General features: G+C 42.0%; 1 protein-coding gene across 10 annotated transcripts in view; it reads left to right on the top strand.

Moving 5' to 3' along the window:
• MEGF11 (multiple EGF like domains 11) overlaps nucleotides 1–24,790 on the top strand; it is a 739,878-nt gene that overhangs the window by 660,448 nt on the left and 54,640 nt on the right. For all 10 annotated transcript variants that reach the window (XM_069766385.1, XM_069766388.1, XM_069766379.1 and 7 more), the window contains exons 16-17: nucleotides 936–1,064; nucleotides 2,808–2,936. In XM_069766385.1, coding sequence (XP_069622486.1) covers nucleotides 936–1,064; nucleotides 2,808–2,936 — 258 coding nt within the window. The remainder of the gene's footprint in view (nucleotides 1–935; nucleotides 1,065–2,807; nucleotides 2,937–24,790) is intronic.

Here is a 24,790-nt window from a genome sequence, read left to right as displayed (position 1 = left end):
GTGGAGTTTGGAGTCAGACTGTTTGAGGATGTGGACAGGTGTCTTTCATACTGATAACAAGTTCAAACAGGTGCGATTACTACAGGTAATGAGTGGAGGAAAGAGGAGACTCTTAATGAAGAAGTTACAGGTCTGAGAGAGACAGAAATCTTGCATGTTTTTAGGTGACCAAATACTTTTTTTCCTCCATATTTAAAAAAAAAATCTTGCCAAATCAGACAAGGTGATTTTCTGGATTTGTTTTCTCATTTTGACTCTCATAATTGTGGTCTACCTATGATGTCAATTACAGGCCTCTCTCATCTTTTTAAGTGGGAGAATTTGCATAATTGGTCACTGACTAAATCCTTTTCTTCCCCACTGTATATTACAAAGAATCATAACTTTACAAAGGCTGATCAATAATGAAATGATAATAAAAAGTTTAGCTTCGTTTCAAAGAGCTCATAGCTCCTGTAAATTACGATGTATACGTAGCATGTGTGCTGATCACAGCCTTTCCCAATCAGTGTTTGTAAGCTCTCTAACTGTCTGAGGGCTTGTAACACGTAGGCAAAGCAGCCTGTAGCTTGGGGGCACATAATGCCAACTGCTTTAACCTTTTACAAACTCCCATATCTGCCATGCCTGTTTTATGAGAGATGAGATTTTACGGTGCACAGAGGTGTCTGAATAATGAGAATGACTTATAGAAAAGGGGGTCCTAAGCAGAGGAATGATGTTCCACGGATGGGACTTCTTCTACTGTTTTGTACATGTTTGTTATAGAAAATGGGCATGGAGGACAAGCTGCAGTGCAACTACAACTACCAGCAATCGGTTGTCAGACAAAAGTTGCCTGTTCCCAGTCACTATATTGGTGCATCATATACTGTACCTAGGAGATTGGATTTGCAGCGTTAATGTGCATTAATTGTGCTCTTCTTTTATTAAAGTTTGCCCTAGTGGAAGATATGGTCGGAGTTGTGCAGAATTCTGTATATGCAGCAACAATGCAACCTGCAACCCCATTGATGGCTCGTGTCAGTGCTACCCTGGCTGGATCGGCAGTGACTGCTCTGATGGTAAGTTACACTTAGGCTAAGGGCACGCTATGGTCTTTGGCCATTGTTGGGTGCATATACAGTGCCTTGTGAAAGTATTCGGCCCCCTTGAACTTTTCAACCTTTTCCCACATATCATGCTTCAAACATAAAGATACCAAATGTAAATTTTTGGTGAAGAATCAACAACAAGTGGAACACAATTGTGAAGTTGAATGAAATTTATTGGTTATTTAAAATTTTTGTGGAAATTCAATAAACTGAAAAGTAGTGCGTGCAACATTATTCGGCCCCCTTAACTTAATACGTTGTTGTGCCACCTTTTGCTGCGATTACAGCTGCAAGTCACTTGGGGTATGGCTCTATCAGTTTTGTTCATCGAGAGACTGAAATTCTTGCCCATTCTTCCTTGGCAAACAGCTCGAGCTCAGTGAGGTTTGATGGAGATCGTTTGTGATCAGCAGTTTTCAGCTCTTTCCACAGATTCTCGATTGGATTGAGGTCTGGACTTTGACTTCGCCACTTTTCAGTTTTTCAATTTCCACAAAAATTTAAAATAACGAATAAATTTCGTTCAACTTCACAATTGTGTTCCACTTGTTATTGATTCTTCACCAAAAAATTACATTTGGTATCTTTATGTTTGAAGCATGATATGTGGGAAAAGGTTGAAAAGTTCAAGGAGGCCGAATACTTTCGCAAGGCACTGTACTAGGGAGGTATGAGCCATTAGGGTTAATGCACGCAATTATATCACTCAGATGAGTGTTTCCCATGCTTTTGACAGATAACTCACTTCCCCATCTTATACTATGGGGCTGTGCATGTGTTCGATTTTTTTTCTGGAGCGTGCACAATTTGCCTCCATGAGTTGGATGGCACTTGCCCATTCAATTCTATGGGTCAATGGAAAAAAAATCGGACCGCACTCGGATGACATCCAAGTGTGGTCCAATTTTCATGGACTGACATTATAGAGGAGGTGGAGAAACTTTTTTTTTTCCTCCACTTCTGAGAAAATGTGATCGACTGTAATTAGCATAATTGGACTGATTTTCTTGGATGTGGAGAAAACGGTCGTCTGCACCTGCCCTAAGGAAACCGATATCACATATATACCGTACATTCCTTTGCATTGGCCCTCTGTATAGGAATGTGCTATCTGCCGGTAAATAGTATGGAGGCTCATACCGGCTAGACAGAGGCTGAAAGAACTCACTTTTGGCCTCGGTCTGGTTGTAAGTATACGTGGAGGAAAGCTCCCAACCTCTACTGTAGGCTATGTGTAGAGATGCAGTGTGGACCTCGTCCTGGTCACCTTATATCAGTATGAAATTAGTGTTTTATTGGAACATAAGACCGTGTGTAGTAGCAGAAACTCTGCCGTCCTTATATTGAGTTCTTTTCGGTGAGAAGAGATACTATATGGTAATGTAATTCCTTGCTGTGGCGCCAGCATATCCCGCCTAGCGATACAATTCAATTACATGTTATATAAGATACAGCACTCGCCGCAGACGCTGACCTGATCTCCAATCTACTCTAATTGACTTAAATAATAATCTTTCTGTTAGTCGCAGTGCTGGCAATAAGCTAGAGAAAATCTACAGAAAATTCTAGGTATTGGTGCCGTTAGACCTATACTAATTTTTGGGGGACGTGAATTATCAAAATCCTCGCAGCAGGAGAAAACATTTGCACAGGCGTTCTAGAAATATAAAATGGTATTAAAGGAAGGATACGGTGTTACATTTTTTTTTCCAGAATGCCCCACTGGCCTCTGGGGTCCAGACTGTATCCACACATGTAACTGCCACAATGATGCGGAGTGTAGTGCGTATGATGGGGAATGTAAATGTACCCCCGGCTGGACAGGCCTGTTCTGCACCCAAAGTAAGTACCAGATGATCTCTGCCTACATATCTCATATATAAACTGTGTCCAACCTAATTTCCTTGGATATTCTTCTTTGACATCTGTCCAGCGAGTTTGTCAGCTGCTGCTCCATTTACTAAATATCCAATGTAAATGACCCATTAGATGGGGCTATGCTATAAGTCACTATCTGATGTGAAGTATTGCGCTGCCGCAACAGAAATGCAAGCAGCAAATCTGGACGGCTTTATTTCACAGCATTGCTTCAAAATCAAGTATAGCTAGCCATACAGCATATGTATATACGCTCAGGCTTTTTTATATATTCTCTGCCGAGGTCAGGAGTAACAAGGTCCCTACACTGATGACTGCTCGCTGACATCCTATGTTTGGTCACCTTAATCCTAATTACCACCCAACCTAGCTGGTTAGACTGGTAGGAAAGCGGAGCAGAACATGCTGAGAGTTATCCTTCTCTCTCCTGCCCCCTCCTGGTGTATCCTGCCACCTTCTGGCTATCCTCTTATTTCCACATAAACATGTCCACATATGTTTGCTGTATACATGGTTTAACCATAAATTGACATGTTTACCCCAAGCAATGAAATAATTGTAAGATCTGTCATACAGTAAATCTCATGCACTTAGATGTATGACTATATAAATATATGTATATAATATATATATATATTGTGCAAATTCACTTATTCTTCGTATGTTACTGACGGATTTAGCACTGAATTTTATTCAGCTTTCAAGCGACTAGCATTGCAAGGCCAAGTTCACACTAGGTGTTTTTGCAGCGTTTCTTTGATGCCTTTTTTATGCACATTTTCTTGCACACAGATTGTTTTTGTCACCAGGATTTTGTGCTTTGCATGGTTTTTTGCCCTTTGGAGCATGTCACTTCTTTCAGCGTGTTTCACTCATTGAAATGAGTGGATGGTGAAAAAACCCTGAAAAAACACCAAAAACGCAGGTGTCAGGTTTTGCTGCTTTTTTGTGTGCCAAAACCTGATTCTATAGAATAAGACTTTTTTTTTCCTTTATCTGCATGCACAAGAGACAAATTTAACATGCAAAAACCGCAGTAAAAAACGCACAACAAAAACAGCAAAAAAGCATGAAAAAAACAAAGAAAACATGCATCTTTTTTCTGCAGCTTCTTTTCCGCCAAGAGATCAGGTTTAGCTGCCGAAAAAAATGCTGAAAAAACACCTAGTGTGAACTTACCACAAAGGGTGAATAATGCAGTTGAAACCTGCATTGTATTTTAGACACTGGAGTACCTGCATGGTTTTAAGAAGCAGAACACAGTTCAGGAAAACGCTGACAGTGTTTTTTTAAGCATCATCTTTGGCAATTTTTCTGCCGTACTTGCGTTGGCTTTGCCATCAACATCTTTTTTTTTTAAATTTCTATATATAAGGTAGTGGCTGAAGCAGATAAAAGAAGTGACAAAGGACTGAACATATGCACAGCAAGCTGTTTTTACATTGCAGGGTATGTGTTCATTTTTTGGGGCTTTTTTAAGGCAAGTTCTATGTGGAATCTGCCTGAAAAAATGTGTGCACATACCCTTGGGCTAGGTTCACACAATGAGTTTTTGGTGTGTTTTTGATGCTGCGTGTTTTTGCTGCGTCAAAAACGCAGCATCTTATAGTTCCAAGCAAGTGGATGGGATCTATAGGATCTCCTTCCTGCTGTGCTATTATTTTAGGCCGGTTTCACACGTCAGTGGCTCCGGTACGTGAGGTGACAGTTTCCTCACGTACCGGAGACACTGACACACGTAGACACATAAAAATCAATGCATCTGTGCAGATGTCATTGATTTTTTGTGGACCGTGTCTCCGTGTGCCAAACACGGAGACATGTCAGTGTTCGTGGGAGCGCATGGACCCATTGACTTTAATGGGTCTGTGTAAAACACGTACCGCACACGGTAGGACAGGAGACAGCGCTACTGTAAGCGCTGTCCCCCCGACTGGTGCTGAAGCCGCGATTCATATCTTCCCTGCAGCAGCGTTTGCTGTAGAGAAGATATGAATAATCATGTTTAAAATAAAGCTCCATGTGCCCACCCCCTGTGCGCCCCCCGCTGTTGTTAAAATACTCACCCGGCTCGCTCCCTCACTGGCGCTGCTTCCTGTCCTGGCCGCACCTTCTACTGTATGAGCGGTCACGTGGGGCCGCCCATTACATTCATGAATATGCGGCTCCACCTCCCATAGGGGTGGAGCCGCATATTCATTACTGTAAATGAGCGGTACCAGAATTATGTGGACGTGTGAGACTGCCCTTACTCAGCATAAACTGACCTTTGGTGCTTGTTTCCAGTCCGCAGCATGTCAGCGTCTCTTGTTGGTACACTGAGTTTTATGTGTGGATTTTCTCCATAGAGTTACATTAGATGTAGAAAATGTGCAGGCTAAAATTGCACATGTGTTTTTAGTGCGTTCCATACCCAAGTATGTCAATAAAGTTTGGTCAAAGCAAAATACCAGGAAGTATAAAAAACAACGACACAAAAACAAGAGACAAAAAGCGTAACATAAAAAAACGCAATAAAAATGCATGTAAAGAAACGCACACAAAAATACAATGAAAAAGTGAAAGTAACCTCATATAAATAAGTGGAGAAATTCTGCAGCACGATAACTCACCAAAAGCTCATTATGGGAACGTAACATAAGAACACACGGCGTCATTTAGATGCTGGCCTTCCTGCATTATTTTTTAAGTAGAACATGCTTCAGGAATATGCTAATGGTGTTTTTTCTGAAGCTTTTTATTTGGCGTCTTTCTCTTAATGTTGGCTTTGCCACCGACATTTAAAAAAAAAAATTCTATATACAGTAAAAAAAACGGTACCAGAAAAAAACAGTATCGGTTTCATAAGTGAGTTGGATCAGTATGGCATCCATTTTTTTCCGGTGTGGCTTAAGAAAAATCAGTTACAAAGTTTCTCCTATACGTTTCAATGTTAAACATGTACAGCACATGAATGACAAAACGTATGTGTTTTACACAGACCAGTAGACTTGTCAACTGTGCCAGTGGTAAAAACAGACATGTCTCCGTGTGGTTTGCATGGACACAAGGTCTGTGTAAACACGGATATGACCACAGCAACATTGGCTATAATGGGTACGTGTGGCATCCATGATAAAAAACGGATGCCACGCTTTCTGCAAACTCGAACACGTGAAGGAGGCCTAAAAGAGTGGCTGAAGCAATTAAAAGAAGTGACCAAAGGCGGAACATATGCACAGCAAGTCGTTTTTACATTGCAGTGCATATGTTCACTCCTTTTGGCGTTTTTTAAAGGTTTAATTTAAGCAGGTTCTAGGCGGAATCTGCCTGAAAAAAATGTCGTGTGCACATACCCTTAGGTCACAATGCATTCACATGTTCGGTATAGGGTCAGTATTTTACCTCAGTATTTGTAAGTCAAAATGAGGAGTGGAACAATCAGAGGAAAAGTATAATAGAAACACGTCCCCACTTTTGTATTTATCACCCACTCCTGGTTTTGGCTTACAAATACTGATGTAAAATACTGACCAAATACTGAACATGTGCACGTGGCCTTAGGTAGGATTTACACGGAGTTGATTTTGTACCAAAAATTCCATTATTTGAATTGGATTGTTTTGGAGGCAAGCACACGTATATCTGGAGATTTCATTCAGATGAATGAAGCAGCCGAGAAATCTTTGCAACAAATCTACAGAATGTGAATCCTCACTAAGGGTGCAGTCAGACGGATGTATAAATCAAACAAAGTTCGGAATGCAGTGCTTGGACTGGCCGGCAGCTATAACTACCCGAGTGTGGAAGTTTCATGTATTTCTATGCAGCTATCAAGCTCTGATCCAGACAGTCACCAGCCAGTCCATGCACCCTAAGGCCAGTTTCACACATCCCGATATTTCCGGTACCGGTAAACACGGTCCGTGTGACACATCCATGTGGCACACGTGCGGCAGCAGTGTGCCACCCATGTGCTGCATCAGTACCACACTGACTTGATCCAGGAAGCAGCGCTACAGTAAGCGCTGTCCCCCGTCGTGTGGTGCTGAAGCCGGCTGTCATGCCTTCTCCCCTGCTCAGAGAGAATGAATAAAAGAAAAACCGACGTGGGGTCCCCCCTTTATTTTACAACCAACCAGGCAAAACTCACAGGTGCGGGCTGCTATTCTCAGGCTGGTAAGGGGCCAAAGATATGGCCACCCCAGCCTCAAAAAAGCAGCCCGCAGCTGCCCAGAAAAGTCGCATCTATTAGATGCACCAATTCTGGAGCTTTGCCTGGTTCTTCCCACTGCCCTGTAGCTTGGCATATGGGGTAATGAGGGGTTAATGTCACCTTGCTATTGCAAGGTGACATTAAGCCTGCTTAGTAATGGAGAGGTGTCAATAAGACACCTATCTATTACTAATCCTAGAGTAGTTAAAGGGTTAATAAAACACACACACTGTAAGAAAAAAAGTCTTTTAATGAAATAAAACAATATATAAAGTTTTTCCATCTTTATTCTTCTGCCATTCTAAGCGAAGCCATCAATCTCCTGTAATAAGTCATAAAATTAAAAACCCTAACAATATACCATACCTGTCCGCCGTACAGTCAAGTCCCACTCAGTAATCCATATCTTCGGGAATTTACAGTTTACAACCGGGAGCTCTGCTAATGCAACTGCTCCTGGCTGTAAACTACTGGTGATTAAATGAAATGCTGGGAGCAGAGCTTCGGTGAATAGCGGTGAGGTCACAGAAACAGCGCTCCCTGGCGGCCTGAACTAAATGAACTCTTCAGCATGGAAAAATGCCAGATGATTTTCCCACACTGAAGAGTTCATTTTACAATAGGAAGGTGACATTAACCCCTCATTCCCCCATATGCCACCGCTACAGGGCAGTGGGAAGAAATTTCCAGAAATGGTGCATCTAATAGATGCACCTTTTCTGGGCAGCTGCGGGCTGCTTTTTTTAGGCGTGGGGGGCCCATCTCCATGGCCCCTTACCAGTCTGAGAATAACAGTCCACACCTGTGAGTTTTGCCTTGTTGGTTGTAAAATATAGGGCGTCGTTTTTTTTTCTTTCATTCATTGTCTCCTGCTCACACTGCTGCCGCCAGAGCAGGGGACAATGGATGAAGGCCGGCTTCAGCACCACACGCAGGGGAACAGAGGCTTACAGTAGTGCTGCTTCCCCACTGCCGTCCGTGCTCACGGAGGACAGTGTACACTGTTCTCTGTGTGCACATGTGCGGGATGTATGCTGACATGTGCATAGACCCATTCATTTGAATGGGTCTACGTGTGTCAGTGTTTCCGGTACGTGAGAAGAATGTCACTACACGTACCAGAGGCACTGACGTGTGAAACCGGCCTAAGACTACACAGCGACACTTAGCAAAATGTGACCTTGTCACAGGTGATGCATTGTAGCCCCAGCTTTAGGGGGGGTTCACATTCAGTCTGTTTTTCGCAGCAGAGAAAGTTTTTGTGAAATTTTAAGTCAATAGACGGGAGATTTTTTTGAGGCATTTCAAAACTACAAGTTTTTAAGTGGAAATCGCTTGACCAATTTTGAAGAGTTTTTGAGGCGTTTCAGAAAAGTTGTTTAGGATCCACGTCAAAGAAGTGACATGCACATTTTTTCCACCAGGTGTTTTTCAAAACCAGAAGTGGTAAAAAAGAAAACTCAAAAACTCCTCTACATAGAAGAGTAACATTGAAATGAATAGAAAATCTTTCAGGCTTTTTTTAAATTGGATATTTGTTGCATTTTTTGAGCAGATCCGCTCAAAATATACGCTTCAAAAACTAGGTCTGCCCATATTCTTAAAATCCGCATAGCGGTCAATTTCCACTACAAATTTTACTCTGCAATATGTGGATAAGGTGTGGTGCATTGTTTTTACAATGCTGGTACTGTATGCAAGTTGTTTTTCAATAGCAATAAAATTTTCTGGCATTTTAAGGAGCAGAGTCGCTCAAAAAATGCCAGAAATAGACATAGTGCAAACATACCCTTAGTTGTTTTCTGAAAAGAGTTTTTATGGACGATAAAAATAGGAATTATTTATACAATTATTAGGTTCTGTAGAAGGACGTAGATCTGGGTATTTATTATGATGGAATATAGGCTGAACTGGATGGACAAATGTCTTTTTTCGGCCTTACTAACTATGTTACTATGTTACTATGTTACTATGATTTTCTGATATTTTTCACATCCATTAGGTAATAAATTCACAGTTAGTATTTTTTGAGTAAAAACACCTAAAAAACACTCAGAAAGATGACCAGGAGTCCAAAAACATTTTTTAGCCTTCCCATATAAATTATAGAGCTGCACCATAGCAGAAGATGCCCAAAGAATGGTCAGCTCACTTCTTTTAGCTGCTTGACGTTTTTGGAAAACTCAAGTGGTTAAAAAAGTTCAAAAGCCTGAATATATAAACAAGTTGTTTTTTTCCAGAAAAGATGCGCTTTTTCTGGGCAGCTGCAGGCTGCTGTTTTTAGGCTGGGGGAGGCAATATCCATCGCCCCTTACCGGCCTGAGAATACCAGCCCCCAGCTGTGAGCTTTAGCAAGGCTGGTTGTCAAAAATTGGGGGACCCTATGCCATTTTTTAAATGATTTATTTAAATAATTATAAAAACAGTGTGGGGACCCCTCTATTCTTGATAACCAACCTTGCTGAAGCTTTGTAGCTGGGGGTTGCATCCTCCAGCTGTGAGTTTTACCTAGTTTGTTCAAGATAATAGGGGGGAACCCAGGTCGGGTTTTTCATTAATTTATTTCATTAGCTCGCAGGTGGCGGCCGAGAGATACCCCGATCATCCGCTCTTTCTGTCACTGTTATTAGCGGCAGCAGGTGTCGGATGATGGGAGTAAGAGTCACAAAAGCCCCCACCTGCTGTCATCGCTCGGACTTTATTTCTAACTTTAATCATTCTCTTCTGCTCAAGCCAATCGCCGGAAGAGCAGGGGAGAATGATGAGAGCCGACTTCAGCACCACAAGCAGGGGACATCGCTTACTGTAGCGCTTCTTCCCCAGCGGCCATCCGTGTGGTACTGATGCGGCACACTGTTGCCACACGTGTGCAGCAAGTATTACACACACGGACACATGGATATCTCCGGTACCGGAAATAAACCGACGTGTGAAACCAGCCTTAATGGGAAGGCTCAAAAGACGCCTGGGTATCTTTTTGAGTGTTTTTCCAGCATTTTTGCTTCAGAAACCATCATTATTAAATAGATAAAAAAGAGACTAGAAAAAGTCAGTCCATAAGATGACCCCAAAACACAAGAAAAACACTAAAAAACAACAGCTGTCAAAAAGGTTGAAAAAAATGCAAAAAAACAAAAAAGAAAAAAAAACTTGTGTGTTTCCTGAAGCATCTTACTTTTGGAAAACTCGGAGGTTCACCATGTAAAAGACATTGCGTGCACACACCTTAACATTTTTTCCTAGGTCTACTTTCTGTTTTGGCTACAGAAAAAGATGTATTACAGACGTCCCCAAACTTGCACTGTGTGGACTTATCCGAGGCTCAGTCCTCTTCTAAGAGAACTGTATTGAGTCATACAATATGGGTTATTTAATTGCGCTCCAAAGCAAGAACTGTTATGGCCTTGGTTTGCTTGACCCCTGGCCATCACATAAACAACTGAAACCTGCAAGATAATGACATTTTGTTTCCTCCAGAACAGTCAGGTAAAAGGTCACAAAACTGGAATTGCATTCAGCACTCCGCAGCTACAAGAGTCTATCACCAGCGTGTGCTCCAGAGCAGTGGTTCTCAACTCCTGTCCTCAAGTACCTCCAAACAGGTCATGATTTTGGCACATGCAATGAGAGAATATGCCCATTACTGGGCAACACTTGGAAGATCCTGATACCATAACCTTTTGGGGGTAACTTGAGAACTGGAGTTAAGAATGTGTGTTAGGGCCCCTTTCCACTTGTGTGAGAAAAAAACGGTCCGATTTACGGACCGAAAAAACTGATGTAACGTCTGCGAGTGCCATGCGAGTGTCATGTGAGTGTCATGCGATTTTTTTATCGCACATCTGTATGACATCCGTATTGCTGTCCGATTTTTACGCACGGGTCTCCTTTGAAAAGCCGGTAATTCAGCGCAGAGAACAGTAAAATCACACTGACAGGTTAGATTAGAGTAGATATATACACATAGAATAGGTATATATACATATATATATATATGTCAGGGAGACACCTATATATATATATTTATATTTAATGCAGCGCGAGACAGCTTTAAAGCTGCTAATTCAATTACCGGCTTTTGCTTTCTCCTTCCTAAACCCGACATGATATGAGACATGATTACATACAGTAAACCATCTCATATCACCATTTTTTTTGCATATTCCATACTACTAATGTCAGTAGTGTGTCTATGCAAAATTTGGCCGTTGTAGCTATTATATTTAACCCTTGTCAGGCTGCATAATTTTACAACCTTAACAGGCTGCATAGGTACAATTGTACCTTCACATATACCTCCACTGTGGGAAGACTTTACTTGGTTTCAGAAACTAAAGTTCATTCAGCTACAAATGTTATGCTGATATCTATTGTTCAGTGTTGTTACTGGTCACTTATGTTGCTGTCAATTAAGTTAATTCAAACTGGGAGTGGCTTCTACTTGTCTTCCTGCCTCCCTCCTCTCATTAGCCATTTTGCTGTTCATCTCATTGCTGTGAGCACACATTTCTAGGCTTGTGAAGTCTTCAATTTCTTGGAAACGAAGGTAGGAAAGTCTCACAGCATCTAACAGCCAGTTATACCTTTATTCTCATTATGTGGGGACAGAACAGTCAAATTGTCTTTCAGCCTGGACTTGGCTTACATATATTTTGTATGAAACTTATCACTATAGGTATAATTTTTATACGAAAAATGGATAATAATTAGTATCTACATATTGTTTTACGATGTTTTATTTATATTCAGCACAAAATACGAAGCCAAAATTCATCTAGCAAGTCATCATGAGTGATAGTAATGCTGGATCTAGTTTCCGCCATAATCCAAGAAAACGTGTTTGCAGGTTAGTATAATTTTGTGAAAAGCCAATAATGTAGTATTTCGGAAAATTATTTATTTTACATTTTTTCATATTTACAGATTTGCGTCTGACGAAATAATGCGAATGCTAGAAGAATCTGATTCTGAGCATGAGGATGAACCATATGTTCCATCTGATGATGAAAACTATGTACCACAAGTGGATGTTACTGAAGAAGATTCAGACATTGAACAAGAAATGGTCATAGAGCATGAAAATGAATACGAATCAGACGAAAGTGTTGAGGATGATTCTGTGCCTCAAAGTGCAGGCGACATTTGGACTGCTAAGGATGAAACTCAATGGTGCAGTAATCCACTGCCAAATGCACAAACAAAATCTCGTAATGTCCTACGACAAAGAGGTGGCCCTGCAGCAATCAGCAACCTATATACAGCAAAAGAGCTATTCAAGTCCATCATGACTCCCGAGATATGTGACATCATATTACGGGAAACGAATCGAAAGGCCAAGAGAGTTTGTGATGCTTACAACAACGAACTGGTACAACGTTTTCCTGATTCTTCCAAACGGCCACCACAAAAAACATTCAAGCAATTTACTGAAACTGAACTTCATGCATTTTTGGGCATACTGATTGCTGCTGGTGTGCACAGAGCCAACAAAGAGAATCTGGAGGAAATGTGGAATGTTGCTGCTCTGCCTCTTATACGTGCAGCCATGTCTCGTGACCGCTTCAAGATGATACTCAGATTTATCAGGTTTGACAACGAAAATACACGTGCAGAACGTGTGCAAACAGATAAAGCTGCACCAATACGGGACATCTGGACAATGCTGAACAGTAATCTGGAGAGAGCCTACAAGCCATATCATTGTATCACCGTCGACGAGCAATTATTTCCATTTAGAGGTCATACTAAATTTACCCAGTATATACCTTCAAAACCAGCTAAATATGGCATAAAGATTTTCTGGGCTTGTGACTCATCAAATGCCTACCCTTTACAAGGTCAGCTCTACACTGGGAAACCAACTGATGGTCCTCGACAAGTAAACATTGGAGAACGAACAGTATTGGACCTAGTGAGCTCGTATAAAGGCTCTGGAAGAAATGTCACCACCGATAACTTCTTTACAACCATGGAACTAGCTAAGGTATTGAACTCCTGGAACATGACACTAGTTGGTACAGTGAGAAAAAACAAAAGGTTCCTACCTAACAACATGCAGCCTGCCAAAGAAAGGCCTGTATACTCGACAAATTTTGCCTACAATCATGATGCAACAGTCTGTTCATATGTACCAAAGAAGAACAAATCAGTCGTGCTTCTATCATCTATGCACATGACGGGAGAAGTTGAAGAGACACTAGCAGCCAAGCCAGAGATAATAAAATACTACAACATAACAAAAGGTGGCGTTGATGTTATGGATAAAATGTTGGGAGAGTACACTGTGAAACGACGAACATCACGTTGGACTTTGGCATTTTTCTACAATATGATTGATGTCAGTGGGTTAGCATCCTACATCATCTACAGAGAACACAATCCAAGCTTCAGGGCAAAGGATCAACGAAGAAAGTTCCTGAAAGATCTCGCAAATCAGCTGTGTATGATTGCAATTGAAGATCGTAGTACAAACAAAATGATAATGAGAAACCATTTTCTTCGAGGTGCAGTAGAAATGGTGCTTGGACGATGCATTGTGGTAGCATCGCAGCCAGCAGCTGGCCCCAAAATACCTCATGGTAGTCGTGGACCCTCCCCTGTTGTTGGTAGTTGCTATGTCTGCAGAGACCTGAGGCGAAAACAACGCAAGACTAGAAAGTCTTGTGTGGTTTGTGTGAAACCCATTTGCGATGAACACTCTGTAGCAAAGCCAACATGCATTACTTGCAAAGAAAATCAATAAAAAAAGTTTCTTACATTTTCTTTTATAATGTAAATGAACAGTTTTTTACTTGTTTATAATAGTTAAATATCATTATCATTAAAAAAAAATTTATGCTTTTTCCCTTGCATTATCTTCATTCAAAATATATGAGGTACATTTGTACCTATGCAGCTTGTTATGGATGCAAAAAGATCTCGACCCCTTATCTCGGAAGCAGGTGGAGATATTTTATTGAAATTTGGCCAATATATTCTGGACCAAAAATGTAGAGATGTCACGAAATTTCAGCCCTCTACGTCTTTTCAAAAAAAAGTTATTGCAATTTTAAAACGGAATAGTTACAATTGTACCTATTCAGCCGGATAAGGGTTAAGGGTTAAATGGCGGAAAAAATTGGCGTGGACTCCCGCGCAATTTTCTCTGCCAGAGTAGTAAAGCCAGTGACTGAGGGCAGATATTAATAGCCTGGAGAGGGTCCATGGTTATTGCCCCCCCCCCCTGGCTAAAAACACCTGCCTCCAGCCACCCCAGAAAAGGCACATCTGGAAGATGCGCCTATTCTGGCACTTGGCCACTCTCTTCCCATTCCCGTGTAGCGGTGGGATATGGGGTAATGAAGGGTTAATGCCACCTTGCTATTGTAAGGTGACATGAAGCCTAATTAATAATGGAGAGGCGTCAATTATGACACCTATCCATTATTAATCCAATTGTAGTAAAGGGTTAAATAAAACACAAACACATCATTAAAAATTATTTTAATGAAATAAAAACAAAGGTTGTTGTAATATTTTATTTAACGCCCAATCCAATCACTGAAGACCCTCGATCTGTAAATAAAAAAACATAATAAACCAACAATATACATACCTTCCGAGGATCTGTAAAGTCCAACGATGTAAATCCTTCTGAAGGGGTTAAAACATTTTGCAGCCAGGAGTTCTGCTAATGCAACGCTACTCCTGCCTGCAAAACCCCAGGGAATGAAGGTAAAGTAGGTCAATGACCTATATTTACCTGCATTTGCGGTGAGGCGCCCTCTGCTGGCTGTTCATAGATCGTGGGAGCTTTCCTTGAAAGACACTGCAGGGCATAGACCCAAATCTGGGATTGTCCGCTGTATCCGGGACCGTTGGGCCTAGAGATGAGCGGATCGATTCACAGGACTCTGGTGCAGCGTGCAGGTCAGCGGTACCTGACTGCTGGACGAGACGCCTCAGATCTCTTACCATCCGGTGTCCCCTGTGTGGGTTTTGATTAGCCAGGGCTGGCACAACGTCATCTCCATGTCCTGCTCATCTCTAATTGGAACCTGTGGATTTATTTTTTGTTCTTTCATTCATTTCTTCATTCACAGTCGTAGCAGCCAGAAATTTCTCATCTGTATGTAGCTTCACTCTATGTCATCTGGCTTTTTGATGTCTGTAAGGCCATGTCCACACATTGCATAAATACTGTGTTTTTGTTTTCTGCATGTGTCCTCCTCCAAAAATATCAATTACGCGATTTTTGTTTACGTCATTTACTGATTATAATCTGATCGCTGTGTTGTGTGGGTCAGATTGTTAATGTTTTTTTTTTTTTTTTTTTTTTTTAAAAAGCAAATTAAAACTGATATTGTTGTAATTACTTATCATTATTTTTTAGTAATTTTATAGGAAGAAAACATTATTTTATTCTCCCTCTTAAATACAGAAACATAAAAATACATTGCTATCTACAGAAGTATCTCTGTCTCAGTATAATCTGCCTGTGGAGTCAGAGCCTGCAATACAGATCAAGTGCACCAAATTCTCCTAGTGACATCATTAGAGCTTGTGGCTCAGTAGCTTTATCTCCTGCCTGTAATGTTGGGTTGAGACATGGGGAGACTCACAGATAAAATTACATTTTTGCAATTGCTTTTTATTATGTTTAGAATTTTAAAGGAACAAAAAAATCTTGACTTTTTCTTCATCTCAGTATACGAGTACAAATAAATACACTGCTATATACAATGTACATGCATAATCTGATTCTGGGTTCGCAGCCTGAATTACATCTCAATGTTACCAAATTCTCCTATCTTTTTCATCTTGGGCTGAGGCTCATAGCTAGTGTTAAGAACATAAAGACATGAGTTTGAGTCCTGGTGAGACTTAAACATTTGAGATAAAATGTGAATATTAAAATTTAATTTATGCAGAGAGATGTGGTCAAGGCAACTACCTGCCTGTTCCACTCAGCACAGGGATTTAGCTGCTCAACTTCAGCAGAGCAGTGTTTCCTCTCCACCGCTGATCTGCCGACAAGGCGTGACTTCCGGCTGTTAATGAGAATGATGTCAGCAGTTACGCTCTTCCGCTCTGCTCTGTGCTGGTGGACATTGGTGCAGGGCGTAAAAGTAGGTAGGTAGCAACTACCTGCCTGTTAGTTCTTAGACACGTAGTAAAAAAATTAAATCGTCCTGGACAGCCCCTTTAAGGCTGTGTGCCCATGATAAGTTTTTGACGCTGCTTTTTTTTTGCTTCTTCAAAAACGCAGCGTCTCAGGGTATGTTTGCACGGTCCAGATTGGCAGTGCTTTGAACGTAGCTCCATCCAAAGCGCTACCGGCTTTTGTTCACGCGCTGATTCCGCATGTGTTCATTGAACCATGCGGAATCACCGCATCCTATACATAGGACGGTGATATCTATCTTGCGGAGACTGAGCGTCTCCGCAAGATAAATATACATGCTGCAGTCTAGAAAGACGCGACGCATGTCCGGTTACACAGGGAAGCCGGAGGCCTCCGTGCACCCATAATGGAGATGGGATTTCATAAAATCCCCTCCACTATGCTGTAACATCTGGATGCTGCAGCTGTACGCAGCGTCCAATCCGCAGCGTTTACTGACTATGGAAACATACTCTTACAGTTTCAGCAAAAAGGATGTGATTTATAGAAATCTTTTAGGCTACGTTCCCACAATGAGTATTTGGTGCAGAAATACTGCACAAAATCTGCAACATCAAAAAAGCAGTAATTACCTACAGTTGGCTACTTGCATTTTTTTATTGCCTTTTGAGTGCATTTTTAACATGCTTCTTTATCATATTTTTCCATCTGCATTTTTTGTCTTTTTGGTGTGTTGTGTTTTAAAGAAATTGCCTTATTTGGATACTTTTTGCTACTTGGCAATGATAAAACTTTATTGATATAGTAATTTGTGGATTACATGTGTATCTAGGGCATTTTCCCACTGTCAAAAACTCATTGTCTTTTTTTTAGGCATGAGGACGTGTTCGGTTTTCATCCATTATAGGTCTGTGGGTCCAATTTTAACATCAGTGTGGTAATGAAGACTTTCAATCTTCTATCCATTAGGCCGATTTCACATCCTTTTTTTCTCAAATGTGAAATACGTTTCATGTTTTTTTTTTCCAGTGCGCTGGATCCATTTTCGCTCTGTATTTCAGGTTTTACAATCCTTGTTGCATTCATTTTTCTTCTATAAGAAAAAGTCTTGCCTCTCCTAGCCATTAAGCAGTAAAATACAGTCAGCACTTGGATGACATCTGTGCATGTATCTGCATCTCATTGTGGCTTCAGATCAGCATTCACATTTCTTGCTTTTGGAAAAAGCCATTAAGCTCGTTATCAGTCGCCCTCTCCCAAGCTGCGATTGTGATAAGCTTTTTAGGTTGGGATCATGATAAAACCACATTTTTGCTGCATTTTTTTTTTTAAATTGTTGAAAAACTATGTATGTTTGCCTCAGTTACAGCAAAAAAAAATCCCACAGTGACAGCAATGTGTGAACGCAGCCTTAAAGGGCGCTTGCCAGTACATGTTCACATATGCAAGTAGGGGTATTTCTGTATAGGTGCTTGTAATCCTTTAAAATTACAATTTGTTTGTTTAAACAAAAAAGTGCTGATCGGTTCTCTCTAATGTGGTCGGACACGTTACTGTATTAGGAAATCTTAACACATAATCTGTATCATCTCAAACAATGTAAAAGGTACATAAAGTGACAGTCTGCCCTTTAATATCATTTTGGGTTATGTTTCGGTGCTCCAAATGCCCTACGTAGACCTAGCATATAAGAAGATGTCTCAGTAATATTTTTTCGTACCTAGCCCCTCCTTATTATGTATGTATTGTACTGTAAGAACTCACACAGACATCTATGGATCTCGGTTTGATCACAGACCATAATGCACGAATTGGTCGCGGGTCTCCAAACCAGCCATCACGCTCAGGTTGGAAGACCCGCGGATAGTCCGTGTATTGCGCTCTGTCAATAGACCGAGATTCAAGGACGTCTGTATGAGCACTTAGTGTATTAAAATGCTCACTGATTTGCTTCTTCCCTGGCTTCCAGAGCTGCTTCAGTCCTGTTCTGACCCACGTGACCCCATTGCCATTTCACACTGTAAGGGTCTTCTCTTCTTTTCCAATGAAGTGTATGAGAACCCAAAATGAGTCTTCATAGACTTGAATTGAGAAAGCGACTTCTGCTCCACACATAAACCCCTGTGTGATCCGTCAAGGCTGTTTTCATATCATGTGGGCCAGGAGTGGACTGGTAACTGGGAAATACCTCAATCGGTAAGTATTTTAACCCCTTAAGCCCCGAGGGTGGTTTGCACGTTAATGACCGGGCCAATTTTTACAATTCTGACCATTGTCCCTTTATGAGATTATAACTCTGGAACGCTTCAACGGATCTTGGCGATTCTGACATTGTTTTCTCGTGACGTATTGTACTTCATGTTATTGGTAAAATTTATTCGATATAACTTGCGTTTATTTGAGAAAAAAATGGAAATTTGGCGAAAATTTTGAAAATTTAGCAATTTTCCAACTTTGAATTTTTATACCCTTAAATCACAGAGATATGTCATGCAAAATACTTAATAAGCAACATTTCCCACATGTCTACTTTACATCAGCACAATTTTGGAACCAAAATTTTTTTTTGTTAGAAAGTTATAAGGGTTAAAAGTTGACCAGCAATTTCTCATTTTTACAACACCATTTTTTTTTAGGGACCACATCTCATTTGAAGTCATTTTGAGGGGTCTCTATGATAGAAAATACCCAAGTGTGACACCATTCTAAAAACTGCACCCCTCAAGGTGCTCAAAACCACATTCAAGAAGTTTATTAACCCTTCAGGTATTTTACATGAATTTTTGGAATGTTTAAATAAAAATGAACATTTAATTTTTTTTCACACAAAATTTATTTCAGCTCCAATTTGTTTTATTTTACCAAAGGTAACAGGAGAAATTGGACCCCGAAAGTTGTTGTACAATTTGTCCTGAGTACGTTGATACCCCATATGTGGGGATAAACCACTGTTTGGGCGCATGGCAGAGCTCGGAAGGAAAGAAGCGCCATTTGACTTTTCAATGCAAAATTGACTGGAATTGAGATGGGACGCCATGTTGCGTTTGGAGAGCCCCTGATGTGCCTAAACATTGAAACACTTCGTTATACCAAGAAACAGAAAGATGATCGGCACATAGCTTCACTATAGCGCAATTGGAGATTCGCTTAAACGATCTGTTTCAGAAGGACAGATGAGGTCTCCCTTGCTGTGAGCTGCGGGTGGTGCTATGCAATCGTCAGTTTTGTACAAGACCATATAATGTGAAGAAAAATGATGCAGCACTCACCCTAGGGTGAGTGCTGCATCATTTTTCTTCTCATTATATGGTCTAAACATTGAAACCCCCCACAAGTGACACCATTTTGGAAAGTAGACCCCTTAAGGAACTTATCTAGATGTGTGGTGAGCACTTTGACCCACCAAGTGCTTCATAGAAGTTTATAATGCAGAGCCGTAAAAATAAAAAATCATTTTTTCACAAAAATGATATTTTTGCCCCCAATTTTTTATTTTCCCAAGGGTAAGAGAAGAAATTAGACCACAAAAGTTGTTGTGCAATTTGTCCTGAGTACGCTGATACCCCATATGTGGGGGTAAACCACTGTTTGGGCGCATGGCAGAGCTCGGAAGGAAAGGAGCGCCATTTGACTTTTCAATGCAAAATTGACTGGAATTGAGATGGGACGCCATGTTGCGTTTGGAGAGCCCCTGATGTGCCTAAACATTGAAACCCCCCACAAGTGACACCATTTTGGAAAGTAGACCCCTTAAGGAACTTATCTAGATGTGTGGTGAGCACTTTGACCCACCAAGTGCTTCATAGAAGTTTATAATGCAGAGCCGTAAAAATAAAAAATCATATTTTTTCACAAAAATGATATTTTTGCCCCAAATTTTTTATTTTCCCAAGGGTAAGAGAAGAAATTAGACCACAAAAGTTGTTGTGCAATTTGTCCTGAGTACGCTGATACTCCATATGTGGGGGTAAACCATTGTTTGGGCGCGTGGGAGAGCTCGGAAGGGAAGGAGCGCCATTTGACTTTTCAATGCAAAATTGACTGGAATTGAGATGGGACGCCATGTTGCATTTGGAGAGCCCCTGATGTGCCTAAACATTGAAACCACCCACAAGTGACACCATTTTGGAAAGTAGACCCCCTAAGGAACTTATCTAGATGTGTTTTGAGAGCTTTGAGCCCCCAAGTGTTTCACTACAGTTTATAACGCAGAGCCGTGAAAATAGAAATTCTTTTTTTTTTCACAAAAATGATTTTTTAGTCCCCAGTTTTGTATTTTCACAAGGGTAACAGGATAAATTGGACCCCAAAAGTTGTTGTCCAATTTGTCCTGAGTACGCTGATACCCCATATGTGCAGGGGAAGCACTGTTTGGGCGCATGGCAGAGCTCGGAAGGGAAGGAGCGCCATTTGGAATACAGACTTAGATGGATTGGTCTGCAGGCGTCACGTTGCATTTGCAGAGCCCCTGATGTACCCAAACAGTAGAAACTCCCCACAAGTGACCCCATATTGGAAACTAGACCCCCCAAGGAACTTATCTAGATGTGTTGTGAGAACTTTGAACCCCCAAGTGTTTCACTGCAGTTTACAACGCAGAGCCGCGAAAATAAAAAAATCTTATTTTTCCCACAAAAATGATTTTTAGCCCCCCACATTTTTATTTTCCCAAGGATAACAAGAGAACTTGGACCCCAAAAGTTGTTGTCCAATTTGTCCTGAGTACGCTGATACCCCATATGTTGGGGTAAACCCCTGTTTGGGCGCACGGGAGAGCTCGGAAGGGAAGGAGCACTGTTTTACTTTTTGAACGCAGAATTGGCTGGAATTGAGATCGGACGCCATGTCGCGTTTGGAGAGCCCCTGATGTGCCTGAACAGTGGAAGCTCCCCAATTCTACCTGAAACCCTAATCCAACAACACCCCTAACCATAATCCCAACGGTAACCCTAACCACACCCCTAACCCTGATACACCCCTAACTCTAATCCCAACCCTAATCCCAACCGTAAATATAATCCAAACCCTAACTTTAGCCCCAACCCTAACCCTAAATTTAGCCCCATCCCTAACCCTAACTTTAGCCCCAACCCTAACCCTAACTTTAGCCCCAACCCTAACCCTAACTTTAGCTCCGAACCCTAACCCCAACCCTAACCCTAGCCCTAACCCTAGCCCCAACCCTAGCCCCAACCCTAAACCTAGCCCTAACCCCAGCCCCAACCCTAGCCCCAACCCTAGCCCTAACCCTAACCCCAACCCTAGCCCTAACCCTAACCCTAGCCCTGATGGGAAAATCGAAATAAATACATTTTTTTAATTTTATTATTTTTCCCTAACTAAGGGGGTGATGAAGGGGGGTTTGATTTACTTTTATAGCATTTTTTAGATCGGATTTTTATGATTGGCAGCTGTCACACACTAAAATATGCTTTTTTATAGCAAAAAAGTTTTTGCGTCTCCACATTTTGAGACCTATAATTTTTCCATATTTGAGTCCACAGAGTGTTAGGAGTCGAGTTTCCTCTGCTGCACAGGGGGAATCTCGATCCGTCTCCGCTGCGGTCTCCCATTCTTCTCCAGCCGCAGTGGAGTCTGCTCAGCAGGGACGTCGATCCCAGCGTCTCGCTCAGTCTGACTCTGCGAAGAGTTACTGCTGCTTTTCCTGCTTCTGCCATTGAAGCCAGTGCTGGGCAGCGGCGAGTGGACGTTTCTGGATCTAAGTCCTGCTTTTCTCTGTCTGAGCATGCCCAGGGCAGGATCTCCCGTTGGAGATCGAGGGTCACATGCTCAGGTACTGCAGCACATCCCATTGGTCCTTTTGGCAGGTCCTGAAAGGGCAAAACTTCTGTAGCTGTTTCCTGTGCTGCAGCTATATAAACTGCGCATGACCGCACGGCCATGCGCTAGTATTGTCTTGTAAATATGTGTGTGTGTTGTGAGTGAAAGTCGCTCTTTAAATAACCCTCCCTATTGAATGTCTGTTCGCGGAAGGTGTATGTTTGCTATCTAGCGCCCGACTTATCCAACAGCACGAAACACACATTACAGCTACCAGTTGCTGTGTCCGCCAGTACGGCGCTGTGCGCTTGCTCTGCGCTTTCCTGACCCAAGCCTGGGTGGTTAGTGGCGTCCGTCAGTGCGGCACCGCACGCACTCTTGTGCCTTAATATTATTATTTATGTTCCTCTGACACACCCAGTTGCGGTGTTGTGCTAGCAAGTGTCTAATCGGACTTCAATCCTGTGTAGGGGTTGAGTCCGCTGACTTCTTGCTCGCGCTTTATGTGCGGTACTGCGGTCCTGTGACGCAACAGGATCGCTTCCTTCACGCAGGGTGAAGTTAACCCATGTGTGTATACTTAGTACCGCCATATAGTCCGTCTTACTAGCAGCAGGGTCTTTTACCTGCATGGTGGACCTCGGACTGCGAACGCACCTAATACCATAACATCTGATTCTTGGTGCGTTCCGCCAGTCCTTAACACAGAGTCATCTGAGGTCTTGTTTTTTGCGGGACGAGTTGACGTTTTCATTGGTAACATTTTTGGACACGTGACAGTTTTTGATCACTTTTTATTCCGATTTTTGTGAGGCAGAATGACCAAAAACCAGCTATTCATGAATTTCTTTTGGGGGAGGTGTTTATACCGTTCCGCGTTTGGTAAAATTGATAAAGCAGTTTTATTCGTCGGGTCAGTACGATTACAGCGATATCTCATTTATATCATTTTTTTTATGTTTTGGCGCTTTTATACGATAAAAGCTATTTTATAGAAAAAATAATTATTTTGGCATCGCTTTATTCTCAGGACTATAACTTTTTATTTTTTTGCTTATTATGCATTGTGGTGGCTCGTTTTTTGCGGGACAAGATGACGTTTTCAGCGATACCATGGTTATTTATCCGTCTTTTTGATCGCGTGTTATTCCACTTTTTGTTCAGCGGTTTGATAATAAAGCGTTGTTTTTTGGCTCGTTTTTTTTTAAATTTTTCTTACGGTGTTCACTGAAGAGGTTAACTAGTGGGACAGTTTTATAGGATGGGTCGTTACGGACGCGGCGATACTAAATATGTGTACTTTTATTGTTTGTTTGTTTTTTTAGATAAAGAAATGTATTTATGGGAATAATATTTTTTTTTTTATTTATTTATTTAGTAATTTTTTTTTTTTTTTTTTTACACATGTGGAAATTTTTTTTTTTACTTTTTTACTTTGTCCCGGGGGGGACATCACAGATCGCCGATCTCACAGTTTGCATATCACTCTGTGAGATCGGCGATCTCACTCATCGCTGCAGGCTTACAGAGCTGCAGCTGCAGCCTGCTCCTGACCCGGAAGTACTCCCTGCAGGACCCGGATGCAGCCCCGTGGCCATTTTGGATCCGGGGCCTGCAGGGAGAAGACCTCGGTACAAGGTGAGCACATCACCTTGTACCGATCGTCTCAGGGAAGCACGTAGGGAGCCCCCTCCCTGGGCGATGCTTCCCTGTACCGCCGGCACACCGCGATCATGTTTGATCGCGGTGTGCCGGGGGTTAATGTGCCGGGAGCGGTCCGTGATCGCTCCTGGCACATAGTGCCGGATGTCAGCTGCGATAGTCAGCTGACACCCGGCCGCGATCGGCCGCGCTCCCCCCGTGAGAGCGGCCGATCGCCTATGACTTACTATCCCGTCGGTGGGAATTAAGGCCCGCCCCACCTCGACGGGATAGTACGTCATATGGGATTAAGGTGTTATTACATTTGCATTAAATATATAGGAGGGATTACAGAAGATATATTGCGGAGACCTCTTGTTTAAATATTATTATTTATTATTATTATTATTTATTTATATAGCACCATTAATTCCATGGTGCTGTACATGAGAAAGGGGTTACATACAGAGTTATAGATAACGTTTACAGTAAACAAGTTTACAATGACAGACTGGTACAGAGGGGAGAGGACCCTGTCCTTGCGGACTTACATTCTATGGGATAGTGGGGAAGAGGCCGAAGGTGGGGGCGAGGCGGCGGCTCTGGCGATGGCGAGGCGGCGGCTCTGGCGATGGCGAGGCGGCAGAATGGTTATTGCAGGCTGTAGGCTTTCTTGAAGAGATGGGTTTTCAGGTTCCGTCTGATGGAGCCGAGGGTGGTGGATAGTCGGACGTGTTGAGGCATGGAATTCCAGAGGATGGGGGATATTCGGGGGAAATCTTGGAGGCGGTTGTGTGAGGAACAAATAAGTGTGGAGGAGAGTAGTAGGTGGTGGGAGGATCGGAGATTACGTGAGGGAAGATATTAGGAGATTAGTTCAGAGATATAGGGAGGGGACAGGTTGTGGATGGCTTTGTAGATCAGTGTTAGTAGTTTGAACTGGATTCGTTGGGGAATTGGGAGCCAGTGGAGAGATTTGCAGAGGGGAGAAGCAGGGGAGTAGCGAGGAGAGAGGTGGATTAGCCGGGCAGCAGAGTTGATGACAGACTGGAGTGGTGCAAGAGAGTTAGCGGGGAGGCCACAGAGGAGGGTGTTGCA

This window comes from Ranitomeya imitator, chromosome 4, assembly GCF_032444005.1.
Source record: "Ranitomeya imitator isolate aRanImi1 chromosome 4, aRanImi1.pri, whole genome shotgun sequence".
NCBI classification, from domain to species: Eukaryota; Metazoa; Chordata; class Amphibia; order Anura; family Dendrobatidae; genus Ranitomeya; species Ranitomeya imitator.
The sequence above is the reverse complement of the archived record's forward strand: the minus strand, read 5'-3'. Positions and strand labels throughout refer to the sequence as shown.